This window comes from Cyprinus carpio, chromosome B12 (assembly GCF_018340385.1).
Source record: "Cyprinus carpio isolate SPL01 chromosome B12, ASM1834038v1, whole genome shotgun sequence".
Classification (NCBI taxonomy): domain Eukaryota; kingdom Metazoa; phylum Chordata; class Actinopteri; order Cypriniformes; family Cyprinidae; genus Cyprinus; species Cyprinus carpio.
This window is the reverse complement of record NC_056608.1, coordinates 17,381,943-17,408,437: the sequence shown is the minus strand read 5'-3', so window position 1 is coordinate 17,408,437 and position 26,495 is coordinate 17,381,943. Positions and strand designations below refer to the sequence as shown.

Below are 26,495 nucleotides of genomic sequence, written 5' to 3'. Positions count from 1 at the left end.
ATTCGTAATCCTTCACTTTGTTTTACATTATTTTTCTATTTTGACGCGTTCTCTCTCACACACACACACACATGATATGATGTGTTAAATCCTTTTTTTTATCTGACCATGCTTTTAATTTCCTATAAGGTATTTGATCTTAGAATGATAAAAATTGTTCCACTCATTCCAATTTACATTGATTGCTGTCTATTTAAAGTGGTGGTTTGAATGTTTGTTTTAAAATGTATCAAACATGGAATCAAAACCAAGAAGGGGAGAAAGCCACACTGGACAGAGGAGCAGTGTTTAATGTTAGCCCAGTTAGTGGTATTGAACACACAAATTCTTAAAGGAAAATTCGGGCCGTGTTTGTCACAGCACGGGACAAGGCAAGCAGACATGGGAGCGTATAGCACAAACTATTAACGGTTCATTCCCCCTGCTTGGTGCCGGGACCAGGGAAGCCTGATATTCATAAATGCAGTTTTTGTGAGCCTGCAAGGTGGGAATGTCCAGTGGTAACACGAAATGAACTGCACACAATAGAGGTCTGAAAGTGCTTGTATTGTTTGTGTGATCACTCTGCTTACAGAAGGTTGTGACAGACCCCAAATCATCACTACTGCAAACATTTTTCCCAGTTGCCAAATATCGTAATGTAGTGATTACTTTCAGTTTGGCGCTATGGCATTTCTGCACTGTGTCGGAGATGTTAGCGTGTCTCTAAAAGATTCAGTCACAAACATTATCCCCTGCACGATCTAATCTATAGCGTCTTATTAACTCCCTTTCATCCATCGTCTGCAACACATTTCTTCTCCCTCTTCGTCTTTTTCTGCCATTTTCCTCCTCTGCTAAGGAAACTCTTAAGCCTCTTAAAAGTCCTCGTCCGTGCAACAAGTTTGACCTTAAGACCTCTTTTAAGGGTTAAGATGCTTTCTGAATTCTTTTTTCTTTACAGGATTTTTTCTTTAATTTTAAGAGTAAACGCCCACATTCTAAGAATTTCTTAGAATTTTTGTCACTAGGAGCTACTCTTAAATTCCCAAAACAAAAACCAAAAAACCAAAAGTCTTCCAGCACCACATCTTTTTATTTTAAATTCCCCTTACCCAATCCTAAAAGTTCAGAAATAGATCAGCCTAAATAATACAACCCCATTTTCAAAATAAAAATCAACCAACCACAAAAGGGCCAAGATGGAGGTTTAATGATAATGATCAAAAGTGTCAATAATTCAATGATGAAAGGGTTTGAGTCAACTCACGCGATTTAATCAGCATTATGAATATAACATTTACGTCATGCAGTAGCAAAAGCTGCAAATGTTCTGTGGGGAAATTTTGAGGGCTGCCCGTTAGTCGACGAGAAGATAGTTTAGTCGATCAAAATGGTATTAGTCGCTACATCACAGGGGGAAAAATCCACAAAAAAAGTGTTGTCAGGAGCGTGGCCATCATTTCAGAAGTGAGGGTGACATAAATTTGAAATGTAATAATTTTAATAACAACAAGAATTCAAATTTTTTCTTATCTCTTACTTTTAATTGTCTAAGAAATCAAATACACTGCTGGACAATTACTATTCTGTAATATTTGAAGATAATATTTTCAATACCGACCAGATACAATACTTATTTTGGCGGAAACTCTTTTTTTTTTTTTTTTTTTAAATGGCGTTTTGGAACCAAACTCTTAATTTCTTCCTATATTTTCCTAATGGCAATTTAAAGATTTGTTAATATACTATTTTCCCCCATTTTTATAACAGAATAAGGTAGAAAATATATTTTATAGTTTCTATAGGTTACTGTAATAAGCGCTATGTCAGTTTGCACTGCATTATTCAGATACTTTATTTGTCACAATAACACCAAAACATTGTGCTTTTGTAGAATAATGAAAGCAAACAGTGCTTTCTGTGAACCTAAAAAAAAAAAAGTTTTTAAAAAATGAGCCGAAACTCACAGACATGAAAAATAGATCTATAGAATGTGAAATGTCTATTTTGAAATGAACCAATTCAAATAGAAAAACAAATATTTTCAGATACATAATCCATATGAAACGCTCACATCGTCGACTTCGTCACTGCAGCCGAAAATACAGAAAACACTATTTATCAATGAATTATTATGATAGGCTATAGGCAATTAAAGACTCATTATTATGATATGGTTTATATTTTAACTAATCTCTTAAGATTGGATGACTATTAGTCCATCAGAAAAATATGCAGTCAAGGGCAGCACTAGAAATTTTCTTGCTGACCATATTGTGCAAATCATATAAAGCCTGTACTGTGTGACCTGAAGAAATGTGCCAGTGATATCAAGAGGTGAGAACCAGAAGGGTGTCTACATTTGTGGTGAAATTTAGATATATATACAGTATATATATCAATTGAAACTCTTGATGAGCTCATTCTACTAACAAAAAGGACAAATGTCTAATAATTTTGTTATTCATTAGAAACCAAAATACTTAACACAGCACATACTAAGCCATTAACTGCACTTATGCCCCTTTAGCACTGAGAAATGTTTTGTGGGTAAAGCTTGTGGATAGCACTTGAGTCAAGGATGTATTAGAAGATGTATTATTATTATAATCTTATTTTGTGACAAAGAGCTGGATGATGAAAATTAAATATCCAGAACTCATAGTCAGTAAAGTATAGCTAGCAGGTAGTAACCAATAACGTACACTCTGATGGTATGTCCCTAGTGAAAAATAAATATACTTTATTTATATACTTTAATATAATTTATTTTATATTTATTTCATGCAAAGTATACTTACATATTTATGTGCTTAATAAAAAAAATAAAATCCTTGCAATTGTACTTTTAGTATAGTAAACTGGTATACGTGAAGTCTGCTGAATTGGAACAATTTAAAATTTTGTGCTTAATGCACTTTAATTTTAAGAAAGTAGTGCTGAAGTCCAACTAAAGATATACTGAAGTATATCTGATTGTGGTTAAGTGGAACTATTGCAAGTATACTTAAGGTACACTTTAAATATCTTGCATTTATAGACCAATATTATTCAAAGATCATACAGTCCTCATCAACGTGACATTAAAATGCATTTTAGGAATGAGAAATGTGCATAGTGCACAATTAGTAGTCCAAATAAAGTTTAATTATAATTTTTGTATCAATAAGTCTTGAGCAATATGTCAGTAAATATGTTAATACATTTGAATTGTACTTGATATAAAATAAATGTATTATAAATCTATTACTTTTTTATTTTGGGTTTTTGCCATCATATAGGCACTCAGCTACTGCTTAGCCACAAGAGAGAGAATGCAGAGAAGAGACAGACAGACATAGACAAAGGAGATGACGGAGGAAAGGATACACGAAATGCAGTGAGTAGCACAGTCTTATGTGGACTTCTACCAAGCTTTCCAAGTCAGCCAATCAGAGTAGGCTACTATTTCATATAAAATTCTCAATGCCATCTGAAACGTTCTTTATGACACACATTCATACTAGTTCAAATCTATATTTGATTTACTTTATTTATTGTCTATTTACTGACATATCACTCGATACTTACTGGTATAAGAATTGTAATTAAACTTTATTTGGAGTACTGCTTTTGTACAATGCACATTTTTTCAGTATTAAGCCTAAATGTGTTTTAATGTCACTATTAATGTCTATAAATGCAAGATTTTTAAAGTGTACCTGACTTATGCCTGCAATAGTTCCACTTTTAGCACAATCAAATATACTTCAATATATCTTTAGTTAGACTTCATCAGTACTTTCATACAATTAACGTGCATTAAGTACAAAATTAGTTGTTCAAATTTAGAAGACTTTAAAGCATTCGTTATTTGATTATTATACCAGAATAGTGCTATTGTGTTGAGCATTACTAGCACACTGTAGCAGTGGACATGTCAGGGCATGTCACACGACTGGTAACAAGAGAAAGATGTCTATCATTATATATCTATATGCTGTAGTAAATCAAATATATTTAAATTGATTATATTATTACTAAAGTACAGAAGCTACAACTACACGAAAGTAGATTCAAAATGAAAGTCAGAGTTGAGAGTCAGACTGACGATCATGTAATGTTTGTGTTTTGGGTAATACCCAAATCACTTCGACAGGAATGACATGGATGAAGAAAGAATGATTACATTTACTGGATTCAATTCTCAGGGTTCACTACTAAATGATTTAACAGAAAAATGTAACAGGAAGTAGTGACTTATTTCCTATTTCAAGAAGCAGCGAGAGAACATTTTCATAGCTGAGGGGTGATAATGGCCCTTTTTATTTTTACTTCTGTTGAACAAAACAGATGTTTTTGAAGAACTTTGACTGCACACTTCACCGATTCTGCTACAAAATTTGACCAGACAACACCTGTTTTCTCCAAGCTAAAAAAAAAAATATTTTAAAATGAATGTAAACTGGCCAAAACTCTGTCCGAAAATCTGTAACATCTTTGACTCAAGATCAGATGACACTTAGATTTCAGTTGAGAGATTAGAAACCATTTATGATCGTAAAAATGCACGTGCAAATAGAGATTTCTATATGTTGTGTGAAGTTGTAATCAAAGCTTTCATCTCAGAATGAACTTCCATTTAAACTTAGATTAAGTCTGAAAATGATAACCCCTTTGGGTGTTAATAAATAACTGATGAACAGAGCATGCAAAGAAAGATCAAACTCACCAATGCACAAGAGACTGCAGGCTGCATGATAACAGAATATGAATGAAGGTGTGCAAAGGATGTGTAGCATGCCTTCCTCATCAGTGTGCCCACCCTTTTTTTCTTAATGTTGTGACATCATGTTGCGCATCATAACAATTCTTCTTGTAGCACAATGCAAATCACTGGTAACTCAGCATACAAAAAAAAAAAGTTAGCAATGTTTAATCAGCATTCCCATACTTGTGGTCTATGCAACTTCTCTATTGGAATCACTGGTAAATACCTAAAGAACAAAAGGTCACCAATTCAGATATGTACTGTATGTGTCATTTTAAGTTTCACAATGTGCAAGTAAGATATAAACAGTTACATATCAGTTCATTCAAAGCATTAGATTCCAAAGCTGTTTGCCCAAGACTGCTTGCCACTTCCTGGTTGACATTTACTGTAAGAGACCGTGATGTCAGGCTCTCCTAGCAGAAGTCTAAATGATGTATTTTTCCACTGTAAGATCTGCAGATAGGAAAAAGGAAATGTTCAAATTACATTTCAGTAAGTGTTCTCCATTTCTCACTTAAATCAGCTTAGATCGGTCTGTTGGCTGGTTTAGGGCACTTGAAAAACTGGTGAGGCTGGAACACCGTCTTAATCCAGCTAGAGGCAGAATGGGCTGGTTCAAGCAGGTTGTTTTCAGCAGGGCGGACTGTACACTCTTAAAAATAAAGTTGCTTTCAAAGGTTCTTCACAGCGATGCCATAGAAGAACCATTTTTGGTGCCACAAAGAACCATTCAGTCAAAGGTTCTTTAAAGAACCAACTCTTTCTTAACTTTTTATAATCTGAAGAACCTTCTTTCACAAAATTTTGTGAAACAGAAAGGTTCTTCAGATGTTAAAAGTTCTTTATGGAACCATTTAGACAAAAAGGTCCTTCTATGGCATTGTGAAGTACCTTTATTTTTAAGAGTGTATAGTTGGAAGTTAACTGACATGATTAATTTCACAATTAGGGAAATATCGAATGGTAATACGTGTTTATCTTAACTACAGTAGCAAATACAAAGCAACTCATGTACACTACTGTTCAAAAATTTAGGTTTGGTAAGATTTTTAAATGTTTTGAAAGAAGTCTTTTCTCTTCACTACAGCTGCATTTACTTGATCAAAAATACAGTAAAACAGTTATATTGTGAAATATTTTTACAATTTAAAACAACTTTCCTATTTTAATATATTTTAAAATGCTATTTATTCCTGTGATGGCAAAACTTAATTTTAAGCATCATTACTTCAGATGATTCTTCAGAAATCATTCTAATATGCTGATTTGGTGCTTATACATCACACCATTTCTAATTATCAATATTGTGCTTGAGTGCCATGGTATTTTTATGGAAGTCATAATAATTTTTTTTTTACATTACAATACATAATTGATGTCTTTACTGTCATTTTTGTCTTGCTGAATTATTTAATTTCTCTTAAAAAGAATATTTTTATTTTATTTATTATTTAAGAATCTAAACTAAACACCACATCCTGTTCTAACCTTTCCAGTGAGAAATTGGAAGAAATAAAGGACCATCCAACATTACTACCTCCACCATCTCAACTAAACGCAGGACGTCTTCAGGATCATCTACCAACATTTCTTCGGGCTCATCAACACTCATCTCTAAACCGCAAGTAATGAACAAATAGGGACATGAATAAATGTCTAAATCTATGAGGCATTATCATCAAAAATGCTTATTTGAAAGGTAAAGTGGTCTTATTAGTATTTTTTTGTCTTGTATTCCATAAAAACATCAATATCAATTTATTTGAGAAGCAAAACTGCATTAGAATCTAGAGTAACTTTAATTGTATTTAAATCTCATTAGGTAATAATTAAGGAAGTTAAATAAAAGGTTAAAAATAAAACTGTGAAGGCTGTGTCTGACTAAACAAAGGAGTCAGGTCTGTAAAAAACTGACAAAAGTGGTTGGAAGGGAATGTGTGCTTTAGTAAAGGACAAGGGGGAGTTCCAGCCAAAAATGTCTTAATGTATGTGATGTATGTGAGAGGAAGGTTTGTCTCAACAGAAACGTACAGCAGTGCTGACCATATCTGAGCTCCTTCCGAGGTAAGGGCGTATGAGTCTTATCATATTTTATGCTGCCATGAAACTCAGTTAACTGATGCAATACATACTTTTCATGGCTTGTGAAATGACTATACCACTCTCAAGATGTGTTTCCAGAGAATAAACTGAATTACAGTTTGGTTTTCTTACCATATTTGCAAAGTTTGTTTTTGTTTTAAGTATAAATATCACAAAATGTAGTGGAAAAAAAATAAGTAAATGTAGGAAAGATCACATATGACATTATTTACCCCAATGAGAAACTTAGGCTTTACAGCAGACATAAAGGACAGAAAAAAAAAAAAAAAAAAAATATTCAAGACAATGTAATTGAAAATCCAGGAAAATAAAATAAAATATGCTCTAAAATCTGCAATAAATTATTTAGAAAAATAAAAGTATTCATATTTGGATGCAGCATTTACAGAATAAGCATATTGTGGATGTATTCTATGAAAACAGATTGTGGCTGCACTGTATTTTAGTATTTTTTAAAAATGTTATTTATTCCTGTGATGGCAAAGCTGAAATTTCAGCAGCCACTACTCTAGTCTTCAGTCTTCAGTGTCACATGATCTTTCAGAAATATTGTAATATTATAAATGTCTTTACTGTTACTTATTTTTGATCATTTTGGACTTTTTTTCCTTGAGCCTCATGACCAAGGGCTTTGTGTTGAGATGCAGTCGGTGACTGTTGCTTATGTGCTGCATCAGGTTTTTGGCATGAAGGACAGACAGACTATAGAGCACCAGCTTTTTCTCATGCAACCCTTCAGCACGAATGTCAAACTTCCTGCCGTTATAAAACCAAGACCATAACAGAGGGTTAAACATGCTGAAAACAACAAGTAGTTCCTTAAAAAGATGCTCGTAAGTCGTAAGTGATAGTTGTCTGGTTGAATTTGTGAACATTAAACCTGAAAAGTAATGGAATGAATGGAGGGCCATGGCAAATTACACACAGACTGCTGTTCTCCCTTCAGCACCTGGAGAGCAGAAATGAGACACATATAACCGTAAGGGTGACATGGCTATGAGTGAAATGACTAAATTGAACCGACATGAATTTCTATTCTGCCCCAGGTTGAATAATACTGGTTTTTGCAAATGGAAAATGCAGGGGAAAACTTATAGGTAGAATATGATTTGTGTGTCCAGTATGATACACATGGCATGAATGATGTAATTGGACATGATTTTGAAATTACCTCAGAGATCTGCAGTCCTGTGGATGTCACACCCATGAGGACACAACCTTGTGGTTTTTTCTTTTTCTGAGACAGCAGGGACAGTCCCGGCGCCCTGGGCGAACCTGCGGTCCCCTTCACCCGTTCACCAGCTCCACGTCCCGCCAACCAACAGTCCTTGCTTGTTTGCACAATTTTTTTTTTTTTATCAATAGGCTTCTGTTATCAAAAGTAATTGTTTTGTATATATATAACTCCTGAATAAAAATAAAAATGTGTTTGGTTTGATTTAAACTTTTTTTTTTTAAAGTATAAGTACACTGAATAAAATGGGGAGGTTGTTGAATTTTTAAATATGCATTTCATACATGATTAATTTATGCATCTCATCTAAACATATTTGAATCATGTATTTATTCTGTAAGGATGTTCAGTCATATACAGCCAAACTAAAAGTTATTCAGAGACCTTTAACATTTCTCACATTATCAGAGTTTCTTTGCTATAGTTTAAAAAAAGGTAATAAATTATGACAATAATTCAGTTAAACTGTGTCAGAACAAATGAATTACAGTCAAACCAAAATTTATTCAGACACCTTCAAAATTTCTCACATTATCACAGTTTATTTGCTATAGTGTAGTTTTGACAATTTTAATAAAGTATGACAACTCAAGAGTTCAACTGTGTCAGAACAAATTCATCTTGATGATGTCAGATAATTTTGATAGAAAGGTATGTCACAAAACATGGTCAGATCAAAGTGTCAAATAACATTTTTGATCCCAAATTTGTATCAGTTTCATTGGCAGTCCACTGTATGAAAAATGTTGTGGGTATAATGTGTCACATTTTACTTTATTTTGCTATCTTCACTTACATAAATTAACTATAGTGTCCTGTACCTGCTGGTAAAAAATATAAAAAAGGATGAAGTATTATTAGATTTTTAGTTTTGGATTTTGCTTTTATATGGGGTTATGTTATATGTTAACAGACACATTTCAAACAACTGAGCTATGTGTGTAACATGCATCTCTATATTTTTAATCTGTATGGATTGTTGTGCACCGTTGAAAAAATGCAGTATTTTTTCCATGAAATGTTTTTGTTTATTGCCTTACTTAAAAATCTACAATATAAAGATGGTTAAAACACTTTTATTTATTTAAAAAAGCAGCTTATATATTTTTTTTTGGAAACACCACTGCATATAGTGGTTAAAGCTCATAATGTTTATTTAAACAAAAATCATGTTAAATCAACAGGAGGTAATGTGGCATAAAAAACATAAAAACATCATTGCAGCATGAAAAATTATTCATTTAAAAAATGTTAGGTTACATAAACAGAGGTAATTAATGTTGATAGAACATAATATAAATGTGCAATCGATGTACAGTATTTTTTTATGTTAATCTAACAGATTTTTGTTCAGCGTTAATGCAGCTCAGAACACTATTAGTAGTGTCATAGTGACACCCAGTGGACAACGGTAATAGCAGCTGTAATTAGAAGGATGCCTGAAAAAAAAAAAAAAAAAAAAAGGTAGTCATTTATATACATGAAAATGTGGAATTATATTATGATGGATGCAAACATGTAGCAGCTATTGTTTAGTTTTGCATTCTTACTCAGTGACAGGGCTGCTGCAGAATCTCCGGGCTCTGAGTCTGGGATAAAAACAATCATTTGACTTAAGGGTGCAGTCTTGAATTTGTTTTCATATAACAATAAAAAAAATTTGATTAAATAAACTTACCAGATTTGTACTCTCCATTGCAACTGATATCTTAAAGAAGAAGAAGAAGAAAAAACAAATCAATTTAATAAATATTCCTACTACATGAAAAAGTAATTAAAAATGATTGCTTTTTAACTCACATTCTTGGTCACGGGCACACTTCTTTTTTTCTTCTATAGGAGAAACAGGTATTCTGATATATAAATAAAAAATCGAACATTTTTATTTTCAGTGCTGAAAGAAAATTGACACTTATTACCTGTATTAAGCATCTCATTAGAATCCTTCACACATGAGAGCTCAGTGTGTACCGGCCACTTGATGCACGTCTTGCCATGTCTATAGTCTATCTGACATGCCTGGGTCGGATGGCCAGTCCAACAAATTGCACCATGTCCATCCATCACCTTAAAGCAAGACACTTTTTCTGCAGTCTCTATAAATGCCACTGTGAAGTTGTTGCACGTTCCTACAAAAACAAAACAGATTTGAGAATTGCTAAAGCAATTTAACAGCAAAAAGTTAAATTATGACAGAATTTTAATTTTTGGGTGAACCATACCTTTAAAGTGACAGACACATCTGTGCTTCTAAAGGTATAGGCCTATTGTTTTATTAAAATTTGGATAGTCTTATAATATAATATTCCATTCATTATAAGGGGGTGGGGGTCCCTCAGGGGGTGCCCACAGGGGTTTTGAGGATTCTCTGTAAACAGTAAAACCCAGTAGTGACTAGATGCATTTTATGCATCTAAAACCATAGTATCTGATTTTCAACTGTCTGTAAAACCTCTTAACTTCTGTCTACAAACAAAAAACTGGGGCAGTTCCCTCAGGTACAAAAGCTACATCTTTGCAGCTTATTTACCCCTAAATTATATATATTAGTACTTTAAAAGTACATAATAGTACCTTATGAAGAGGTACTGCCCCAGTGAATTTTATTTTTATTTATTTATTTATTTTTCTGAGAATGTAAACTGCAGTGAAACACAAATTGTCTTGGGTTTTTGATGTGTTTTTAGACATAAAACTAAAAAAAAAATGGCCAAATAACTTAATTTGTTATTAATGACAATTATATGGGCTAATATATTTAAAAAATGCAAAAGGAAATTACCATTTTGTAGTGCATTACAGTAAAGGTGCAGGCAAAAAATCAGCATCTGTAAACAGATATACAACACACTGTAATATATATATTATACTGTACATACACACACATAAAACAAGATTTTCTTGATACTTGATTTTTTTTTTTTTGAGGAAATAAATTAATACCTTTCTTTAGCAAAAATGCATTTAATTGCTCAAAAGTGAAAACAAATACATTTATAATATTACAAAAGATTTGGTAACTTTATTTTACAAACCCAGGCTCATTGGAAATACACAATTCAAACTACATTTCTGCAAAATGCACACACATAGCTACCAAATTTTGTTCCTTTCCCCTAAAATTATGATTACAGGGCAGATTATCAGTGTATATGAATCAATGTAACCTAATGCAATCTTTTTGCAGATGAAAAACCACCTCCTAAAACAACACTTATACCATATTGCATGGTTTGTGCACTTTGAAACTGTCCTGAAATGTGTTACAAACCTAATGCAATCTTTTTGCAGATGAAAAACCACCTCTTGTGGTCTGATATCTGAAAGTGAGGCGAAATACTAATGTGTTGAGCATTTTTAGCATTATAAAGAAATACATATACTGTACAGCAGTAGTGGGCAGGCCAGGACGTCACACAACTGGTAGCAAGAGAAATATGTCTATTGATGCTTAATTCCTATTTATTTATATGCTGTAAAGATAAATACTTGTTTATTCAGCAAAAATGCATTAAATTAATCAAAAGTGACAGTCAAGGCATTTATAAATGTTACAAGAGATATAACACTTTGTATAATTGGTCTGTTTTATATGAATTTGAATAATTAGCTATAGCTACAGGTCTGGGAAAAAGGTCCAACAATAAAACGCACACATAAAAATAAAGGACAGCATGATACAAAAGCTTCCAAATATGATTGTAATTTATTATAATTATCTGTAAGTTTGAGGTTAAGAAAGACAGAGAGGGTGGGGGTGTCCACTACCACTGCAGTTACACTTAATATTGTTCTATGCATAGTGTGTTGCATCATCCCCACAAACTCCCATTCAATGCTCAGGCTTCATACTACTTAAAATGAAACAGGAAATATAATAGGAAATCGTGAAATCAATAGTGGAAAATCATACTGTAGCTGAAGGGTGATAATGACTTTAACTGCTTTTATTACTCACTCTTTTGTTTGAAAACCTGACTTTATTCTTCTGTGGAACAAAACCGAAAGTGTTTTTTTATATATATCTATACAGTGAACGCAAATGGGGTCCAAAAAATCATCCTGTTTTGTGTTCCAGAGAAGAAAGAAAGTGATACTTTTACACTCAAGGGACTTTTAAGACCAATATTCATACTGGGAACCAAAACACAGAACACTGCATACTTCTGCTCCAAGATTTGATGAGACAACACGTGTTTTCTCTAAGCCAAACTGAAACTAGTTCTTCTAAAATTACCGTATACTACCGCGGATCGCAATTTAATTATCTATTATCTGTAACATCTCTGACTCAACATCAGCCGACACTTACATGTGCAAAGAAGCATTTCCATATGAAAATGTAATCATAGTTTTCATCTCAACATTAACAACAGGACCATATCACGACTCAAACTTACATTCACATAAATGACAACCCTTTTGGGTGTTAAAAAATAGCTGATGAACAAACCATGCAAAGAAAGATTAATGCAAAGAAAGAAACTCACCAATCCAAAAGAATTCATGATGTGAGAATGAATGAAAGTTTGAGGATCATATGAAGCCAGCCCACCTCATTAATACCTACCCACCTACCCCCCGATAACCAGTTCTGCTTCTTGCACAAAGCATATAACTGATGACTCAGCATATAAACCATGACACCATGGCACAATAATCAAGTCCACCCGTTCAAATGTCAAAACTTAGCATGTTATTATTTCCATGTCCTCACGGTCTTTTTATGTGGCATTTTCCCACCAAATATTTCACAATACTTACGTTTGTACACAGTGGTTTCCATAGGTTTTACATAAAGCTCAAAGTTACACACACTGTGCACTGTGTTCGATAAAACATTACATGATGTCTTTCAGTAGAGCCCGCATGTAAAAATAACTTCAGCATGCTTTGCAAACAATTTCTGTGTATTTTACATGTTGCATATTTAGAGACATAACAATGTGGATGTAAATTTTAAAAAGCTCCATAGTCCTAGTTCATTCAAAACATGTACATTCCAAAGCTGTTTGTCCTCCATGGCTTGAGGTTGCTTGTCACTTCCAGGTTAATACTCAATGGAAGAGATGGTTCATGATTAAGATGGCGATAGCGATGGTCCAAGCAGGTTTTTTCAGCAGGGTGGACAGTAGAAATTAACTGATTTGATTTGTTTCACCTTGATGGAAATACAGGATGGAAATATGTTTTTAAATTTTTTTAACTACAGGAGCGATTACAAAGCAACTCGCGCACACTACTGTTCAAAAGTTTAGAGTTGGTAAGATCTTTAAATGTTTTAATATATGTATGTATGTATGCATATGTGTGTGTAAGTATGAATATATATATATATATATATACATATATATATATATATATATATATATATATATATGTGTGTGTGTGTGTGTATGTTATCATATGTATATATATATATATATGTATATGTATATATATATATATATATGTATATGTATATATATATATATGTATATGTATATATATGTATATGTGTATATATATATATGTATATGTATATATATATATATGTATATGTATATGTATATGTATATATATATGTATATGTATATATATATATATATATGTATATATATATATATATATATATACAGTATATATACACCATACACAAACTAAATTAAACGCAGGACAACTTAAATGACCCCAAACTTTCCTATTCTCACCTTTCCAGTGAGAAATTGGCAAAAATAAAGGACCATCCACAGATACACCCTCCACCAGCTCAATTAAACGCAGGACATCTTCAGGATCATCTACAAACATTTCTTCGGGCTCATCAACACTCATCTCTAAACCGCAAGATCCATTTGAAGCATCACTACCTGCACATAATGAACAAATAAGGAATAATTAATGATTGAATAATTGTCACTCTAAATCTATGAGACATCTTGGACACAAAAACAGTGCCTTAAATTAAGTAATTAAAAAAAAAAAAAAAAAAAAGAAACGGTGATTAGCTGTATCTGACTAAGCAAAGGAGACAGGCCTGCTGACAAAAGTGGTTGGAAGTGAATGTGTTTAGTAAAGGACAAGGGGGAATTCCAGCTAACTTTCTGACCGTAACTGAGCTCCTTCCGAGGTAAGGTGGCATGGCATTATCTAGAGTCTTATCATATTTTATGCTGCCATGTAACTCAGTTAACTGATGCAATACATACTTTTCATGGCTTGTGAAATGGCTATACCACTCTCAAGATGTGTTTCCAGAGAATAAACTGAATTAAAGTTTGGTTTTCTTACCATATTGGCAATATTTTTGTTTTAAGTATAAATATCACAAAATGTAGTGGAAAAAAATAATCAAATCTAGTAAAAATCAAACAAGACAACATATACTCTCACTGCTAGTAGTAGGTCATCCAGGGTACTTATCATCTAGTCTTTTAAAAACACTAAAAAACTATACAAACCCCACACTTCAAAATACTTTACATAAGAAAGTTATACCACACTTCAGTCTCTTTTACCTGTGACAGTTCTACACGGAGTGGTGCCAGTGGTTTGCTTCTGGACATTGTCTAAGAGGAACTTCATTGGTGGAAGCTCATCATCACTGTCCTCCATGTCCAGATCAGCTCCATCTGTGATGTACATCTCTCTGTGTCTCCCTTTATTTAAACAGATAATGTCTAGTTATATAAAATATTTAAATAAAGTAAATAGGAAATTATAATAGTTACCACCTTACAGTATGATTGTGTACATTTTCACTATTAACACATTATCATTACTTTTATTTTTTATTAATCTTGTTTAATGTTAATTTCAACATTCAGGGAAGATCAGTGAACATAACACGGAATATGGTGACTGACTAATCAGAATAGAGTATTCCGCAGAGCCATGTAATAATTTGTGATAATGGGAGGCTAATTTTACATTATGCCATTTATTACATGCCTACTGCCCACTGGAATGGAATAATAATGTTATGCATAATAAGACTTAATAAGAACTGAAACATTTACATTAACCAAGATTAATACATGATGTTAAAGATTATTTCATGTTATATAATGCATACACTAAAAAGTTAGAAGCTCAAAACGTCAAAATAGAATAATTACGTTTTATGTATTTTTTTTTTTTAAAGTCTCTTTATTTTATCAAACATACAGCAAAAAACTGTAATATTGTTAAATATTATTATCATTTAAATAACTGTTTTCTATTTTAGTACATTTAAAAATGTTATTTATTCCTGTGATGGCAAAGCTGAAATTTCAGCAGCCATTAAAAAATACTTAAATAACCAAACAACAAACAGAAAAATCTAAACAGTTACTTTTGATCAATTTAATGTATCCTTGCTGAATTAAAGTATTACTTTCTTTTTTTTTCTCTCTCTCTCTCTCTCTCTTTTTAATTTTGCCCCAGACTTTTAAATGATATATCATGGCTTCCACAAAAATATTAAGCAGCAAAACTGTTTTCAGCTTTGTTAAAAGTATTTTTCTTGAGCACTGAATCAGCATATTAGAATGATTTCTGAAGGATCTACCTGAATAGCAACTGAAAATTCAGCTTTGCCATCACAGAAATAAATTACATTAAAGGTGCTGTATGTAGGATTGACAACTAGTGGTTGAACTAGGTATCGCAGTCCAAATTCAAAATATCGGAGAGGTTTTTTTCACCCGGCCCCTCCTCCTCAGACTTGACAGGACACTCAGGTTGCCAGATTGACGACACCAACAGGAACAAGCTCACATGACAAGGAATGAAATGAAATACGTTGTATTTTCCGCCTACTGGGAACTTGGATGCCGAAATACAATTGGGTAAACTGGCAGTGGGCGGGTTACATAAACCAAAATAGAGACTGACATTCTCAAAAAAAAAATTTTTTCAAAGATGAATATCTGACTGTAGCATTTTTTTTTTTTTTTCAGATAAACAAGTATGTTAACTTAGCATGTTTCTTAAACATCTGCAAACATATTAAGGTATTTTTATGCTTTAGTAGAGTCAAAAATTTACATACAGCACCTTTTAATTTTTTTAAAATAATATTTCAGAATATAGCTGTTTTTCCTGTATTTTTCATCAAACAAATGCAGACTTGGTGAGCATAAGAGACTTCTTTCAAAACAAATCTAAAATGTCAAGGTGGAAAACATGAAGATGATAGACCACAACCAATGCTTTTTGCAGAGCACCACCCTCTTCCACAGAATTATTGTTATTTTGGACTCTGACCATTTTTTTCCTTGAGCATGACCAAGGGCTTTGTGCTGAGATGCAGTCGATGACTGTTGCTTATGTGCTGCAGCAGGTTTTTGGCATGAAGGACAGACAGACTATAGAGCACCAGCTTTTTCTCATGCAACCCTTCAGCACGAATGTCAAACTTCCTGCCCTGTAGTGAAACCAAGACCATAACTGAAAGTGCAAAATAGAGGGTTAAACACCCTGAAAACAACAAGTAGTTCCTTAAAAAGATGCTCTTAAGTCATAAGTGATAGTTGACTGGTTGAATTTGTGAACATTATAATCAACAGAACCTGAAAAGTAATGGAATGAATGGAGGGCCATGGCAAATTACACACAGACTGCTGTTCTCCATTCAGCACCTGGAGAGTAGAAATAAAACACATGTATACTGTATAACTGTAAGGGTGACATGGCTTATGAGTGAAATGACTAGATTAAACCAACAGGAATTTCTATTCTGCCCCCGGTTGAATAATACTGGTTTTTGCAAATGGAAAATTTAGCAAATGGAAAATGCAGTGGAAAACTTATAGGTAGAATATGATTTGTGTGTCCAGTATGATACACATGGCATGAATGATGTAATTGGGCATGATTTTGGAATTACCTCAGAGATCTCCAGTCCTGTGGATGTCACACCCACGAGGACACAACCTTGTGGTTTTTTCTTTTTCTGAGACAGCAGGGTTACAGAGGAGGGGCAGAAATGGAAAGAAAAAGAGAGAAAGAGATAGAGAATTTTATTAGTGAAATGTGATAAATATTGGTAAAAAATGATGTTTGAGCAAAATTCTAACCTGAAGAACTGGCTGCAGCGATTATATATTTTATAGGGCAACCTGCAAGTTAGCATCGCCCTCAACAAAAACCCAACAGGAATTTTCCATCGGCTCTTGGATTATTGCATAAAATAAGCTTTGTGCCAACAAAAGTTTTGTTCATCATGATAATCTTAACAAAATATCATAACAAAATGTGATTCTGCATTCAGTTTGTATACACTTAATGAATTTGGAGTAAGATTCACTTTGAAACAATTTTCACTCTATTAACTTTGATATATACATACATATAAATATATATACATATATATATGTATTTATATATGTATACACACACACATACCACACACACACACATATATAGAATATACACACACACACACACACACACATATATATACATATACATATATATATACATATATATATATATATATATATATATATATATATATACATACATATATATATATATATATATATATACACACACATATATATATACACATAATATATATATATATATATATATATATATATACACACACACACACATACACACAGGGCTTGACATTAACTTTTTTGTTCACTAGCCAATGTGGGTAGTGGTTTCCAAAGTTGTTGTGAAATTACCTGATAAAAGTTGACTATGACGTGCTAATATTTACTTGAACTAGATTTACAACCCTTTTAAATGTAAAACCACTGTACACACCCAAATCAAGACTACATAAATGTATAACAATACAGGTCTTTATCATTAGCTCTGATAAGGTTGTGTGTAAAGCTCCTTTTTTAAATAAAACCATGTATTAAGATAAAGACATAAAAAAGTAGCTTCTTATTGCATAATAAAAGTGGTGCATGGATGTAGAAGATTAATAAAAAGATAAAAAACTAAACAAAAATAAAAAAAACCCTTAGCATTAGAAACACTGTCTGTTTAAATATCAGAATCAGACTCAGAATTACTTTACTGAACCACACTGGGAAATTCTTTGTTACAAGTTGCAATGGAAAGTAGGTCAGTCTCGAAACCTCATGAAAAATACATGGTTCGGACAAAGTTGCTTTTATCTTCATTAAAATTTGAAGGGAACGTACCTCTCATCATAAAGAACACATTTCAGTTTGTGTCATTTTTGTTCTCAGGCCCTAATAATGACTACTGGTTAGGTTGCAACCCTCTACATAAACCACTTCAATATAATAAACAACAACCCTCAACATTGCGAGTAAATCACTTGCATATGTTTATATTATATATATATATATATATATATATATATATATATATATATATATATATATATATGTAAAATGGCACAGTTTTTTAAAATACACTTTTAACATCAGTCAGTCAAGCTTTATAATAATCAAGTATTATATAATATAACTTAAGTAATTAGAAGTAAATTTGATAACCATGTTTGAATGCATATTAGTCATTTTAAAGTGAAAGTGAAAGTGACGTGACATTCCAATTCACCCCCCCCCCCTCAAGAAAACCCAGCAGTTCTTAAAAGCCGAATACTTCCATAGGAACGCCGTTATTTTGACAGGGAAATACAACAAAGAATAATGTTTAAATGTAGCGTGTCAATTCACCCCCACCCCCCCTCTCTGCGTGTGTGTGAGAGAAAGCAACTCACACACTGCCAATTATTCAACCCGGCAAAGTGGCTAGGTAAAACATGTCTAATAATTCTGCACACCTGAATATAAAGAGTTTTTCACTTCCAGCCTTCATGGATAATTTAAAAATATGACAAGAACTCAAGAGTTAAACTGTGTCAGAACAAATTCAGCTTGATGATGTCAGATAACTTTGATAGAAAGGTATGTAACAAAACATGGTCAGGTCAAAGTGTCAAATCCAGTGTTTGTTCCCAAATTTTTATCAATTTCATGGTAGTCCATTGTATGAAATTTTTGGGGGATATAATATGTCACAGTTTACTTTATTTTTCTATCCTCACTTTCACAACTATTTAGTGTCCTGCACCCACTAGTGAGAAAAAAAAAATAAAATTATATATACACACACACATACTTACCTTTTATTTATGTATTTATACATTAATAAAAATACACACATACATACATATATATATATATATATATATACTATATAAATACAAACATAAAAACATAAAAAAAAATATATATATATATATATATATATATTAGGGCTGTCAAATGATTAATCACGATTAATCACATCCTAAATAAAAAAAAGTTTTTGTTTGCATAATATATGTGGGTCTACTGTGTTGATTTATTATGTATATATAAGTACACACACATTAATTTTTATATTTCAGAAAAGTTATGTTTATATAATAAATATATTTATTTATAATATAAATTATATGAATATAAATATATAAATGTATATACATGTAAATATTTTTCTAAATATATAATTTATGTGTGTGTATTTATATATACATAATAAATATACTCTGTACACATACATATATTATGTAAACAAAACTTTTATTTTGGATGTGATTAATCGTGATTAATCATTTGACAGCCCTAATATATATATATATATATATATATATATATATATATATATATATATATATATATATATATATACACACACACACACACACACACACACACACACACACACACACACACACACACACACACATCATATTATCTAGTTATGTTTTTTTTATTTTTTTTTGCAATGTACCTCATCATCAGGAATTGAATTCAAATATGAAAGGCATTCTTAATGAATAATGCACAACTCTGGTTTGACTGAATACCAGTGTTGTAGTATTCCAGTTTGGACAAGAGTCTGTCTCCAGTCCCAGACCATATTTTCTATGACCAGATAAAACTAAATGCTACGGAAAATATGATCTTGGTCTCAGACATAACTCTGAATCTGGACTTGACTGGCCTTGATTACTGAGTAAAAAAAAAAATGTGTCAGCAGAAAAAAAACAAAACAAAACAAAAAAAAAACACTAACTTTGGACAATCTATAGATGGTGAGAGGCACATCACTCAAGATAAACGCTTCCTGTATGAAAAGCAAGGCAGCCTCGCTGGATGACATTCCTTTAAGCTCTCTGTGCAGGGCGGGGGTGTGCTTCAGGATATAATCATTCCCATGCTTCTGTACAATCTGTACAACACCACAATGAAAACACCATTAGTTTGTGAACAGTAAGAACACATGAAGTTTATTTTAAAACTTTACAGTTTGAAGGGGAAAACCAGCAAAAAGCAAATAAAAAAAATAGAAGAGCGCTTACCCAAAAAGGGAAAAATCCCTGTGGGCTGAAGTATGCAAAGTTGTGCTCTTCACAGTCACCAAGATCCGCTTGAAGGGCATATGCAGCAAGCTGGAAATACAGTCCTTCTTGCTCAAAGCACTTTGATCTCAAAACTCTCCCTTTCAGCCCAGCATAGTACAGCTGACGGGTATCACTGTTTCTTTGAGAATGAAATAAGCAGTTCAAATGATGCTTAAACATTTTCAAATTCACAGTTTAAATGATCAACAATAAAAAAAACATTTTTTTTTTTTAAATCAGCAATACTATTATTTAGGTCTCGGATACTCCTTTATCAAATAAATTTACTACAATTTACTACGGCTCACTTGATTCTGATTGGTCAATCACAGCATTCTGTGATCAAATATTTTAGTAAATGATTAAACTATGTAAACTGACCATTTTCCCAGGCAACCCATTTCCTGCATTCAATAAAATAAACTCTTTATTTCAGTAATGCTTTTTCATAAGGTTCATTTTATTAATATTGGTTGATACATTTGGTATCATGAACTAACTATGAACCACAATTTTTATAGACTAGAACTTGTAGAAATGAACATTAACCAAGATGTTTCAAGATAAACACTTACTGGACTGAATCAACATACGTTTTCTTGATTATTCATTCAAAATAAAACAGATTTTCTGACTATTATATATCAGGCTTAACAGGGTTAAATCAAATAAGCCAGGGGCGATCAGGACACTGACACAAAGTAAGGTGACAAACATTTTCCCAATTTCCCAAAAACACAAAATAAAAGGAGGAAAAGAAAATAGCATCGTACTTACAAAATTAGTTGAACATTTTCTACAAAGTACTGCACTTTGAGGGAGAGAATCACTTTCTCCTATGAAAGGAAACGGATGGATAATCAAATCCCTGTATTAGGATGACATCACATCTCGTGTCATGTCATATGGTAAAAAAAAAAAAAAAAAAAAAAAAAAAAACCAATTTCCAGGAATAGTTACCGAATCAAAATTTGAAGATACCAAAACCAGAAAAAAAAAACACCCAACACCTACAGTACATGACAGAGCCCTACCTACTGATATGCACTTACATACAATACTAGTCATTTCAGTCTTTACTTCATATGGTCTGTAACACTCAGTTGTGACTCCTAACGGCCAGTCATTTTTTTCAGTTACAGATGTTTATTTTAAAGAGACACAGCACAAGAACACTTTTCTGTCATTTTTTTTTAAAAAAATATTAAAATTAAAACTAATTCATACAACACAGTAATATAAAATGTGAAGAAGTAAAAAAAAGCTATGAAAATTAAAATGGATCATCTCACACAGTAAGATGCAATGTGAAGAAGTAAAATGCATGGTTGTTGTTTTTAAAGGGGTCATATGATGCTGCTAAAAAGAACATTATTTTGTGTATTTGGTGTAATGAAATGTGTCTATGCGGTTTAAGGTTAAAAAAAAAACATTTTCCACATACTGTACATTATTGTTTCTCCTCTATGCCCCGCCTTCTGAAACTCGTAGATTTTTACAAGGCTCATCCCTCTCAAAAGCGAGGTGTGCTGTTATTGGTCAGCTATCCAGCGCGTTGTGATTGGCCGAATGCCTCAAGCATGTGACGGAAATGTTACGCCTCTTAACATATTGTGATGCCTTGTCCGGCCGGAGCGACGAGACAAAAACATAAAATCCATTATAAACGTGATATAAATGATTCCTAGTCGTGTCTTCTTTTGGAAGCCAAAAACAAAGTAGTTTCACTTTCTCAATGAAACAGCGACACACACCGCGGCCTTGAGTGAGCAGAGGCCGGAGGCCTAGAGTGAGGTTGGCTTGAGGCGTACCTTGTGCATGCAGCAACCACATGTGATGACCTCGTCCCCCAGCAGCGGCAACAACAATACTACAACCAGAATAAAAGGCACAAACACCTTCTTTGCATAAACAAAATCTTCCCACAAACCAAAACATACACACATAGGCGTGGTAGAACGAGCCGCTTTATAGAACCAGCCGTTTTAGGGGGGCGTGGACGAGTCTCAACTTTTATAAAGAATATCTCTTTGGATTTGAGACATTAGTCTGTGCAACTTTACAGATCTTCTTTATTCACCAAGAGCTTGTTACACTCCAAAGAGAAAGGAAAATTTGAAATTGCATCATATGACCCCTTTAATAATACAAAATTATCTGGCCCTATGAGGACCAGTTCTTTAAATTTGGAAAATAAAACCTCAGATGAACAACACCACGACACAAAACATCATCAATTAAACAAAAAAAAGAAAAAAAAGCCTTTTATTAAGGACACATTACGACCTTACGATTCAATTGCTTGTAGATCCAATTTTAGCAGCAATCAAAATCTGTATGATTTTCAGTCTCCCAGATCATTCTGGAGGAATTTACAACCACTCTTCTGTACAGTGTTGCTCTAATTTGTTGAGGTTTGTGGGTATTTGTTTATGCACAGCTCTCACCATAGCATTTCAGTCAGGATGCGGTTTAGACATTGACACATTGAATCTTTTGGGTTTTTTTTCAGCTGTTCTGTTGTAGATTTGCTGGTGTGATTAAGATCGTTGTCCTGTTGCATGACCCAATTTTGGCCAAGCTTTAGCTGTCGGATGGATGGCCTCACATTTTACTCTAGAATACTTTGGTATACAGAGGAGTTCATGGTCGACTCAATGACTGTGAGTTGCCCAGCTCTTGTGTCTTCAAAACAAGCCCAAAATCATTAGCCTTCCACCAGCAAACCTCAGTGACTTGTGAGGTTTTTGTGCCGATATGCTCTTTAGGTTTTCACCAAACGTGGAGCTGTGTATTATGGCCAAACATCTCCACTTTGGTCTCGTCTCGTTTTTTTTTTCAGATGCAACAGATAGAAGAGGCTTTCCTCTGACAAGCCTTCTAAACATGCCATACTTGTCCCATATTTTTCTAATCGTACTGTCATGAACTTTATAATTTAAAATGTTAACTGATGCCTGTACAGTCTGCGGAGAAGATCTTGGGTTGTCTGCCATTTCTCTGAACGTTCTGGACTTGGAATGAATTTGCTGGGACGTCTACTCCTGGAATTATTGGTGTCTGTTTTGAATGTCTTCCATTTGTGAATAACCATTCTCACTGTGGAATGATAGATTTCAAATTGTTTGTTACGCTTCCCAGATTGATGGCAGCAACAATTGATTCTCTAAGATCATTGCTGATGTCTTACCTCCTTGGCACTGTGTTACAAACCTGAAGGCTCCAGACCAGCAAACTGCCAAAATGTCTGTTTTTACAGAGGTATCACTCTTGCTGATAATCGGTCAATCAAAGGCATTTGATTAGCAGTGCATGACTACTACTTACCTACCCTCTTAATTCCCTTGTTAACAGTAAGGGAGTCCTAACTTTGTCACACATGGCTTTTCCATTTTGGCTTTATTTTTGTTAAATAAAAAATGACATGGTGCAATATGTCATGTGTCGTTGTACATCCAAATTTTAAGACCTGCCAAGAAGCAGATTTTTAAAGTTTTTTTTTATTATTATGTCCTGATACAGAAAACCATGGAATTCAGTAGGGTGTCCTATTTTTTTCACACGACAGCTTTATTTGAGCTTGATTTTACCTTTGATGTATTCTTTCTCCAGGACTTTGGGAGGTACAAGGACAATTTTTGCTCCAGATCCAAAAACAGGGGTTGACTGTCTAAATGAAATGGAATGAACAAGAGAAGTTGAAATGACTACCTTGGTTTAGACAAACAGAGCTGGTACTCCCTTCATTCTTGTTTTTTTGCAAAGCTCAGCCTTTAGTTAAATCGTTCTAACATAAAGGGCTTAGTCAGCAGTTTTACATGCATAAACAAAAAAAAAAAAAAAAAAGGAAACCACAGACCCTTTTCCACACTCAGACCAAAGAGGGTAAGATCTGAGGTGCCGAGTAGCTTGAACAGCTGTTTGAACACGTCTTGACCTCTGTCTTTAACCTGTAATATAGAGATGGTAAACAGTAAGACAAGCGACTTACAAAAGAAATTAACCAGAAAGCCAGTTCAGGCTGTTTTTAAGCAGTGCGGGAAATCTGATTAAATGTTCATCAAAAAGGCAATATATATGGAAAGTTTATATAACATCCAACATCAATCAAACTTAATACAACTTTCTAACAAAAAGGCTGTAACTCTTAAAGTGGCACTCCACGTCAGAAATTCAAATATCATTGTGATATTAAGAAGTATAAATCCATTTCACTCACCCCAACAGTCATGCTCAGTTCTTTGTTATTGGGCAGAATAACACTCAGAACTCTGCTTTGGTTCTTCATTCTGGAAGTGTTCTCTTTGAGGTCCTCTTCTTAAATGCCCTCCTTAAACTGCTGCCGGCAGTTTGCGTCTCTTTTAAAATGCCCTCCCTTTGAAACTCTGCATGTTTATATTCCCTGCTGGAAAAAAACGGCTTAAACCAGCACAAATGGCTTTCCAATATTAGCTGATTTTACAGCCTTGCTGAGAGGATTTCTTGGAAGCTGGTCACACTGGGAGACCTGACAGCTAGACCATTGTGGGGATAATAAATACAGTAACAACAAAGATAATAGATGTTCTTGTGTGGATCTCAGGGATTTGGGCTAAAAATATACAATAAAATGTGAATTTTCTGACCGGTTTTAAAGATTAACTTCTGCATGTACATTGCACAATATTGTGTGATCACAACATTTGGTCAAGTCTGAATTTTGGTATATCAAATAATACAAAATAACACTGCTTAGACTTAGAAAATTAAGTCCACTATTTGTTAACATTCATTTATTTCCTATCTGCAACAGTGCATAAAACCACAGAGAGAGGGAGAAAAAAAAAAAAGATTTACAAAGAAAGCATGACCTCACTGTTAGGTGTCATTCATATTTCAATATTACTGTAATAAAACAGGTATTCCCCAATTTTCCCCATTCCCGTTAATTTTGAGTTTTTAATTATAAACTTTTCATCATCTTGCAAACCACAGTTTGAGAAACCTTGCACTAAATGACATCAAAATAAAAAAGAGTTACAAAGAAAGCATGACCTCACTGTTAGTGTCATTCATATTTCAGTATTACTGTAATAAAACAGGTATTCCCCAATTTTCCCCATTTTCGTTAATTTTGAGTTTTGAAATATTCATTTTTCATCATACTGCAAACCGCATTTTGAGAAACCTTGCACTAAATGACATCACTCAGACAACATGCCAACTGCATTAATGGACAGGCAACTAATAATAATAATAATAATAATAAAAAACATCTTATTGCTGTCTGCTGGGAGAGAGAAATGCATATGGCGGTTTATATTCAAGTGAATTTCAAACAAACAATCTTCTTTGCTGACTGAACGCATTCACACAATGTAGAGAAGAGTTAGGAATCACATGTTGTCTATTATTCTTCCTCCTAGACTCAAAAACATTGGCTATTTTTAGAATGGCATATTATTGCTGCATTATATTTGACCTATATATTACGTACAATGTGCACATATGATATACACATAGAATACACAGATGACCTTTTTGCAAAAATGAGAATTATACCATATAATACCAAATTTACACTGCAAAGGTGTCTTTACACAGACTGTTTAATGCAACTCATGGGTGGCATAAATGCATTTACACAAAAATGACAACTGTATACTTTTATATTATGGGCTGAGGTGGGTCAAAGCAGGCATAATCTGATTTTTATTCTGCATTACATCTTTATACAGAATTATGAGCAGCCACAGAGCAGCATTAATTCAGCCATGTAGATAAGCATTAAGAGAGCTTATTCAGCATGAAGCACTGCATCTCACAACGCAATGCGCTTCAACTTGCGTTACTAGTTTCAAATGAATAGTAAATAATATCAGTTGTTTAATATTTCTTAATTCATTTTTTGATTAATTAAAAAAATCAATTTATAATACAACATGATATTATCATTTTTAAAATGTGGAATAATCCCAACTGATTCAAATTACAGGAAGTATGCAGTGTATACCGAACAGCATTTATTAAGTAGCAAAACAGATGTTTTATTGCAATTTTAACCTGAATATTTGCAGCCATATTGACACAAAGAG

General features: G+C 33.2%; 2 protein-coding genes across 4 annotated transcripts; both read right to left on the bottom strand.

Moving 5' to 3' along the window:
• Positions 1–8,605: 8,605 nt before the first annotated feature.
• On the bottom strand, positions 8,606–17,343 carry LOC109104478. 3 transcript variants are annotated; one of them, XM_042735788.1, is made up of 11 exons: positions 16,924–17,333; positions 16,302–16,675; positions 14,570–14,710; positions 13,763–13,921; positions 12,563–13,233; positions 10,855–10,900; positions 9,992–10,201; positions 9,873–9,905; positions 9,751–9,780; positions 9,623–9,661; positions 8,606–9,511 (listed from the first exon to the last, which is right to left on the bottom strand). In XM_042735788.1, the coding sequence occupies exons 5-11, from the start codon at positions 12,578–12,580 to the stop codon at positions 9,459–9,461; spliced, it is 429 nt and encodes a 142-aa protein (XP_042591722.1). In that variant the 5' UTR covers positions 12,581–13,233; positions 13,763–13,921; positions 14,570–14,710; positions 16,302–16,675; positions 16,924–17,333; the 3' UTR covers positions 8,606–9,458. The 3 variants fall into 3 exon arrangements, with proteins under 3 accessions (XP_042591722.1, XP_042591723.1, XP_042591721.1); XM_042735789.1 differs by lacking the exons at positions 16,302–16,675; positions 16,924–17,333 and having other exon boundaries at positions 14,570–15,047; XM_042735787.1 differs by lacking the exons at positions 8,606–9,511; positions 9,623–9,661; positions 9,751–9,780; positions 9,873–9,905 and having other exon boundaries at positions 16,302–16,461; positions 16,607–16,675; positions 16,924–17,343.
• A 2,645-nt stretch (positions 17,344–19,988) lies between these two features.
• On the bottom strand, positions 19,989–25,043 carry LOC109104477 (FERM domain-containing protein 1-like). The gene is made up of 7 exons (XM_042734855.1): positions 24,641–25,043; positions 24,281–24,371; positions 24,012–24,091; positions 21,199–21,257; positions 20,380–20,560; positions 20,090–20,249; positions 19,989–20,029 (listed from the first exon to the last, which is right to left on the bottom strand). Exons 1-7 carry the CDS (start codon positions 24,707–24,709, stop codon positions 19,989–19,991), a joined length of 681 nt encoding a protein of 226 aa, XP_042590789.1. The 5' UTR covers positions 24,710–25,043.
• Positions 25,044–26,495: the final 1,452 nt, after the last annotated feature.